This window comes from Salvia miltiorrhiza, chromosome 5, assembly GCF_028751815.1.
Source record: "Salvia miltiorrhiza cultivar Shanhuang (shh) chromosome 5, IMPLAD_Smil_shh, whole genome shotgun sequence".
In the NCBI taxonomy this organism is placed as follows: domain Eukaryota; kingdom Viridiplantae; phylum Streptophyta; class Magnoliopsida; order Lamiales; family Lamiaceae; genus Salvia; species Salvia miltiorrhiza.
Window position 1 is genome coordinate 43,491,793 of NC_080391.1, and position 8,484 is coordinate 43,500,276.

The window sequence follows — 8,484 nt, forward strand, 5'->3', positions numbered from 1 at the left end:
TGAAAAAGTAATAACACTGTTAATTACTTCCCTTGAAACAAAATCAAACAAAACCGATTTATTAAAAAAAAAAGTCAAAAAATAACCTTGAACAAACCATTAACAAAAAAAGAAATAAAAAAGAGCAAGAACACAAGAGGTAGCATATTGATCACCAGCATTCATAGAGTTTAATATGAACACGAAGCCTGAAGTAAACTTCCCCTTCAAAGGCATCGGTCATGATGGTGGCCACCCCTCTGGTCATGAAGAAATCTCCCGTTCCGCCAATCACCGAAATGTCCCTCGTCTTGTTCATCAACGGATCCGCGCCGGCAAAATTTATGGAACCCCTATGCTCGCTCGAGTTGAACACGAACGAAAACCCTAGCCACGCAGTGAATATCTCCTTCTTGTCGTACAGATAGAACCCCTGGGCCCGCCCCACCGCCGCCGACTGCAGATTGTTGTCCAACGTGATCGGGTCGTCGAAAACCACCACGTCGCCGAAGTGGTTGTTCCCGGCCAGGATGGTGTTGTTCCCCCACGCCGGTGCTCCCACGATGGCCGCCGTTGCGTTCTTCGAGTTTCCGCCGTTGAAGAGTATGTCGTGGAAATACAACACCAGCTCCTTGCATGGCCGCCGGCTCCTTGTGGCCGACCCGCCGAGGAGGACCAGGAGGAAGACCATGGATGGAATTAGGGATTTCGGTGACATTTCCGCCGTGCGTGGCGGCCACGGTGGTGGTGGTGGTGGAGGAAATCAATTAGTTAGAAGTGATCTACTTCTTGAGTTTGGAGTGGAAACTATATATACAAGTTTCTTCTTAATTAATTTGGTGACATGTTAATGAAATTCTTTTTCTTTTTTTTTTTTGAGGCAAAACGAATTTCGAAATTAATTCATTTGCTTGATGATAAAACTACGCATCACGATCTAAGTATAAATTATAGGAAATTTTAGATTTGGATTGTATTTTGTTTGGATATTGAGTCGTAATTTGTTTGGATATTTAGTTTAATTTATAATAGTATATGATTGTTCTTAATTCGTCAATAAATATAGGGAAAATTGCACCTAAATACACAAACTTTGTCGAAAATCCATATTTGACGCGAAGTTAGGATTTTACATTTTAATACACCAATTTAAGAAGTTGTTCAATTTTGACACAATTTTGAATTCCGGCAACCGGGATATTGACGTGGCAGCCGGAATCGCCACGTCATCACCACGTCACACACACACACACACTCCACTCTCTCTCTCTCACACCCCACACTCTCTCTCCTTCCACACGTCAGCTCCCCCCTCTCCCCAGCCACCCCGATCGGACCCTCCTCCTCCCCACACCACCGCCGTCGAGCCCCCAACCGTAAACCCTCCCTCCCGCCGTCGAGCCCCCAGCCGCAAACCCTCACTCTCTCTCACCTTCCCCAAACACCTTACACCACCTCCCAAACTCATATGGCGCCTCCCCTCAGATCCAGACGGCGGAGGGCACTCGGCGGTGGGAGATCCCCTCAAATCCAGAGCTAGGGTTTTTGTCTCGCCAAGCTGCCACTGCAGCGCCGTCGCCTCCTCTCTGGTCAAGGGCGTGTCATCATCGCACGAACACCAGAAAACTCAGATCGAATTTTCCCCGCGAATGAGAAGTCCCGTCCCCGCCTCCTTTCCTGCCCCGCCGAATCGCGCCACCACTGAACGAATTCACGCCACCATCAAACGACGGGCCTCTGCCACCATGGTGAAAATCGAGGGTGAACCTTAACCCGCGGTGCCTCGACTCCAAAAATCGGAGGAGACGTCAAAGGGCGGCGCTGTTGCTGCTCTTCGAGCTTTGGTAGAGAGAGAGAGAGAGAACATAGAGACAAGGGTGACGACGGCGGGAGGGAGGGTTTACGGTTGGGGGCTCGACGGCGGTGGTGTGGGGAGGAGGAGGGTCCGACCGGGGTGGCTGGGGGGAGGGGGGAGCTGACGTGTGGAAGAAGAGAGAGAGTGGGGTGTGAGAGAGAGAGAGTGGAGTGTGTGTGTGTGTGTGACGTGGTGATGACGTGGCGATTCCGGCTGCCACGTCAATATCCCGGTCGCCGGAATTCAAAATTGTGTCAAAATTGAACAACTTCTTAAATTGGTGTATTAAAATGTAAAATCCTAACTTCGCGTCAAATATGGATTTTCGACAAAGTTTGTGTATTTAGGTGCAATTTTCCCATAAATATAATATACAATTTCATAATATATATAATATGTATCTTGTATTTAAAAAAATATTGAGTTTTATAGTTTCATGTATAGAATTGACAAGACGTTACCCATATCACTTGAGTGTTAATTAGGTGTTGAAAAAAATGTGGTTGGTGCCTTGGTGGGCTTATCTTTTAAGACATGCAATGACTTGAATTCGCTAAGCAACAAACAATATCGGAGTTAATGGTAAATAGAGCTATTGCTTGCCTTGTAATCTAAGAATTGCCTAATTGCAACTTGCATGAACATGGCTCACAATTTTGGTTGTTGTAAACCCCTCATAAATAGGTGTTAAGCTTTTTATCGTCTTGCATCACCATTAATTAATATGTTTCTCGAAAAAATATTTTTGGAGCATCCAAACAATGACGGAAAAATTAATATATATTTTCAGGTAATCTATATCTATATAATACATAAAAAAGGAGTTTTTTCCCTCCATTTTTCCCCTCTTTTTCTTCTTATCTCTCTTCTCCTACTAATTTTTTCATTACTTTAATCTCTACTTTTTATTTGATTTTAACATCGTCAATCTTGATTTATGAAGAAATATTTAATATGCAACTTAAATACAAGTTTGTGCAAAATATTTAATATGATATAAAAATCACCAATTTTTTTTAAACTAATAAGCTATGACAACTTTAAAATATTTTATTTTCTCTGACTTCGTTAAAATTTAATAATTTTTTTTTTATGTTTGTGAATGAAAATATTTATTTATTTATTATGATGCGTAATAATCCATAATAATAATAATGTGTAATGTTAATTTTCATATATCCAATAATTTAAAATTATTTAATAACTATAATTTTCATTACATTTTATATGATTTTTATTGACTAATTAATGTGTATTATTTTATTTTATTTTTAAAATATATTTAGCATTTATTTATATTTTTTTTCTATTTAATATTTATACAACATGATGTTTAATTTCGATGTTTATCATGCATCGCACGGATGGACGTGCTAGTTTATAAAATAAATCAGAATAATCCTGTTAACTTCGGGCCTTCTACATCACACTAATGGGACGGAACGTACAAAGTTTAAGTGTGTAATGTCTTTGATTGATAATTAAATCACATAATCTTGTGTTGGACAATATTCATCCAAACTCATATTTAATATATCCGAGATTGTGACACGTGATAAGGAGCTTCCAAAGTAAAATTCGTGCACGGATAAAATCAAAATATAATTTTTGAATAATAAAAAATATCAAATTTTTTTTCGATTTTATGGAAAAACATGTTTTCCATGCATAATGTTTCACAGAAACATACATAACTTTATACACAAAAATGATTTAAATTGTACAAAAAATGCATTACATTTTTGACAAATCTAATTTTTTTTTTTTGCCCCCAACCCACCCACACCCCACAATCATTTTTTTTTTCTTTTTTTAATTTTTTAATTTTGTCAAAAATCATTTTTTTTTGTACAACAGAGTAATGCATATTATAGAATTGAAACATACATATTATGTTAATATACCATGCATGTTGTTGGGTCATTGACACGAAATGCATGGTTTAGTTTTATAATATTGATTGTTCTGTTGTGTAATATGCAGGGTTCATTGACACAGTATGCATGGTATTTCTCACCACCCCCCTCCCCCCCCAATCCCCGGTCAATTTTTTATTTTTATTTTTTTTAATATTTTTCATTTTTATTTTTTGCATGCATAACTTTCCACACAACAGAACACTGCATATTACACAACAGAACAATGTATATTATAAAAACTGAACCACCGTGTCAGTGTACCATGCAACATGCATGATTCATTAACACATATGAAGGGTTCATTGACACAATATGCATGGTTCAATTTTATAATTTGGATTGTTCCGTTGTACAAAAAAATGAATTTTTGATAAAAAAAATATATAAAAAATTTTAACAAAATTGACAAGGTGGGGTGGGGTGGGTCAGCCGAAAAAAATATATATATTTGTAAAAAAAGGCAATGCTTTTTTTGTACAATTTAATGCAGTTTTGTGTGTAAAGTTATGCATGTTTCTGTGAAATATTATGCATGAAAAATATGTCAGTTTTCGAAAAGAAACAATACATCCGTGTGGCCATTTTGAAGAAGGAAAAAAAAATTGGCCACTAATTTGAAAAACACAAAATTTAGCCATTTTTTACATTTTAGAACTATTTCCCCCTTAATTAGGGCGCACCGGATTCGGGTTTGCACGCGAGTTAGGTACATTTGGCACTATTAGTGTCAATAGTACCAACAGAAAAAAAAAATCAAGTAAATTTTGGTACACTTGGCACTATAAATGCGAATAGTGCCATATACTTGAGCTGATACACTATCTTGTCTTATATGCCATTTTGAACACTTCTCCGTAGGGTTTAGATTCTCCATTTATGGTTTAGATTCCTCATTCAGGGTTTACATTCCTCATTTAGGGTTTACATTTATCATTCAGGGTTTAGATTCCCCATTTATGGTTTACATTATCCATTTAGAGTTTAGATTCCTCATTTAGGGTTCAATAATCGAATGATACTTTTGACACTCATATTACCATTTGTGCCAAAAGTTATCAATTTACATGATTTTTCTTAATTTATGTTGGTACTTATGGCACTAATATTGTCATTTGTGTCAAAAGTACCAATTTACTAAGTTTATTTTTCTTGTTGGTACTTTTGGTACTGATAGTGCCAAGTGTACCTAACCCGCGTGCAAACTTGAATCCGATTCGCGCTAATTAAGGGCAAAACAGTCTTAAAACGTAAAAAATGACAAAAATTTGTGTTTTTTAGATGGGTGGCCAAATATTGTGTTTTACTGTTCAAAATGGCTATCTCAAAATGGGGCTCTTTCAATATATATATATATATATATATATATATATATATATATATATGTGTGTGTGTGTGTGTGTGTGTGTGTAGGTAAGAGATCGATAGAGAAAGACATCTTTGTGAAGAATGGATAAATGATAAGAGTCGATGATTTGAAGCAATGAAACGGATCTGCATTTTTCATATTTATTTACTTAATTAATTCCGAAAAGGTTAGATTTGTCAATAGACTTCTAGTAGTAACCGAAAATATCTTTAATATGTATGGTAAGATCTTGTGTATCCCATAATTTGTGCTTATTCTTTCTCACGACTTATGGGTGTAGTTTCTTAAAGATTCTGGTTCCTTTTTTTATGAGGATATTAATTACTCCCTATTTCAATTTTATTCGGCTTCGACAAGATCGGCGACGTTTCATGGATGGACCTTATAGCTGCCGATTGAGAGGGGAAGAGAGAGCGAGAGATCGACGGCTCTTGATCGTCATAGACGGAGGAAGAGGGAGGTCAGCGACACACGACAACGGCGCCAAAAACTTGTTCGCTAATTAGTTTTGCTACATTGCAAGTGTACGGTGTAGTTGCAATATAAGGAAACAAGGTCGTATTCTACAAGGATTAGTGATTATCCTAATTCATTGTAATAGGGCTATTTAGACTAAACGATAAGGTAAGTGGTTTGATTATCAAATTAATTACCTAACAAGTTCAAAGACAATTTAAATCAAACAAACAAAGTGGATTAATCAAGTGATACAAGTGATTTAGGGACTAGGCATCAATGGATAAGCAATGGACTTCAACTTAGCTCAATATAAATCTCGATATTTCTAATTATCTAGAGTGATCTCCCCACTAGTTCTAGCCCCCTCCCGGATGACTAAAACAGTAGATTACAGGTCATAATTGCCGTCCCCGGTCAACTTCTAACTATAACTTCCAAAGGCATAAAGGACCGATGAACTCTCACTCAACTCTCAACCTCCCGGTTTATTGAGTCGATATGTTTCAAGCTCCTAATCTATTATGATTATCCTCTCCCGATCCAAATCACAAATTATAAATGTATAAAGAGTGGCCAACACCTCATACAAAGGATAAACCTAGGGCTTGAAAAAATAATAAAAATGGGAACAAACAAGATATATATTGAGCATAGTAAACAATCCAATACAACATCCATCTAGCCTAATCCTCAAATCAAAGGGGGATTTAACATAACATGCTTACAAATAACATACCTAAATCAAATGGGTACATAAATGAAAGATAGAGTAAGACAAATTCTATTTAATGGGCTTACTTCAATCTTCATCTTCTTTCTTCTTCAATGCCCTTCAATTCTTGGTGGTTGAGTGAAGTAATGGAGGCTAGGGTTTTGGTGTAGAGGATTTAGAGTGTATTCAATGTGTGTGTATGATGAAGGATATGAGAAAAGAGGGGGAAAATGGGTTTTGGGGGCTGAATTCGCGTCTGGGCCCACTGACACGCACCCGTCGTATGGTACGATCAAAATTATTGTGTATTCCCTAGACGGACAGTACACACTCCTATACCCACAACTGACTGGCTAGTCTTAGTGGCAAGTGTAGGGTCGAATCCCACGAGAAGTGAGGAACCACTTTGTTCTCAGCGTACAAATTGAGGTGTCACAATTCTCAACCTGTGTAATCCTGAACAATAAACTTAAACAAAGATCAAATATAACACGGGGGTAAGATTTGAGTTAGGTCCTGACTATTGTCGATATTGGTTTCGGTCATAGGCATACTAGAGATCCGTCCATGGTTTGTATAAACTCAAGGAGTGGCCTAAAGATATTGGGGCATTTCAAGAGGTTATACTCCACACTTGGGATGGTTGAGTCCCTTGTAGTCACTTGGTCCGAAGGTCACACATTCCCTAGTCACAAGGCAGTGCTTCACATCTCCTTAGGTAGTAGCCATACCCGTTATCCAGCAAGTATGACCCTTACCAACCTTCTCTCTCAAAGTTCCCGGCTTCGTTTTCAGAACTGCGTCCTGGGCTATTCATTTTCAGAACTGCGTCCAACCAATCATAGATACACCTATGGATACGTTCGGCGCTTTCCTTGTTCGATAACCATGGCTTTATGTCTCGTCATAGTTGATGGGTAATTACTAGAGAAGCCCAAGACCAAGGAAAGACAGTGTATCCCATCAATCATTTACTTGCCTTCCGGATCAACCACACCTTTTGTTGATGTTGCTCAGCTACTCGGTCGTAGGTATACCGGTTGTCACGCCCTGGTATACCCTGGCATTTGCTTGATATAGACAGTCTTTTACCGAACGGAGATCACTTGTTAGGCCCCTACTGTCCATGATTCTGCATAGATCCATCCGGAACCACTGGACTCAATCGAAGGCACAATAGCCTCCCGAATGTTTACATATCGACAATAATCAATTTCTTCCCTTAAATCTCATCAAGAGAACTACTCACACATAGTAAAATACGCAAACACAAACTGAAATGAACTCATAATATAAAACAATATGCAAATCCTTACAAGGAATCTTCTTCTCTCACTCAGGTGTGGGTTCGGTTTTATTATTTGCCTGTGGAGTTTTGGCATCCTGAAGTTATTTCGGGTATTGGAAGTTGGCTTGGACAACCGCTGAAAATTGATGGAAATTCTATGACTGAAGATGTGGGACACTTTGTGCATATGTTGGTTGAAATTGATTTGGCACAGTCTTTGCCGGAAACGCTTAATATTGATGGAGGGGACTACTCGTTTCCGGTGGAATTCAGTTATGAATAAATTCATCTTTTTTGTACTCGTTGAAGATTACGGGTCATTCGGTGGATAAATGCAGCAAGGGTAACAAGTCACAGGGAAAAACAACAGCTGAGGTGGAAAAAGAGGCGACTATCAAGGACAAAGGACCGGAATGGCACGCTGTTGGGAAGGCGGTGGTGCAGGCTCCGGTGTTGCATGATAACATTGCGGCTTTGGAGGCGGTAAATACTAATGATTCTTCGGATCATTTGCTGGTTACGTCTGTTAAGTCTGTTGAGGTGAGGTTTGCTCCAACTGTCACGACCGGACTTAATTAAGGATAATTAAACCGGGAAACCATGACTAAGGGAGGGAGATAAGAAGCGGGAGTAGAAAAGGGGAGTGAATAAATAGAGAAGGATCGTACTTTGCATTGATAACGAAGGGAACATCTAATATATATATAACGGAGGTTTAGTTGCAATGATCCGATTGAACTAGTAAGTTTGGATATCTCCGACTTAGCCAAAATAACATAAGACTTCTTTGAGTACGCAGCAGAAGTAATAAGGTTTCTGATTACATGTATGAAGGCATGTACCCAAGAGTTTTTCAAAACATAACATCGAAACAAAAGAAGATCCTGCTCGTCACTTCATCACCAT

General features: G+C 38.4%; 1 protein-coding gene across 1 annotated transcript; it reads right to left on the reverse strand.

Moving 5' to 3' along the window:
* On the reverse strand, positions 1 to 980 carry LOC131024669 (dirigent protein-like). Its single transcript, XM_057954179.1, has one exon. It carries the CDS (start codon positions 695 to 697, stop codon positions 152 to 154), a length of 546 nt encoding a protein of 181 aa, XP_057810162.1. The 5' UTR covers positions 698 to 980; the 3' UTR covers positions 1 to 151.
* Positions 981 to 8,484: the final 7,504 nt, after the last annotated feature.

Bases quoted from the DNA above. Each gene is read 5' to 3' on its own strand.
- LOC131024669 (XM_057954179.1), bottom strand. From the start codon at position 697: ATGTCACCGAAATCCCTAATTCCATCCATGGTCTTCCTCCTGGTCCTC.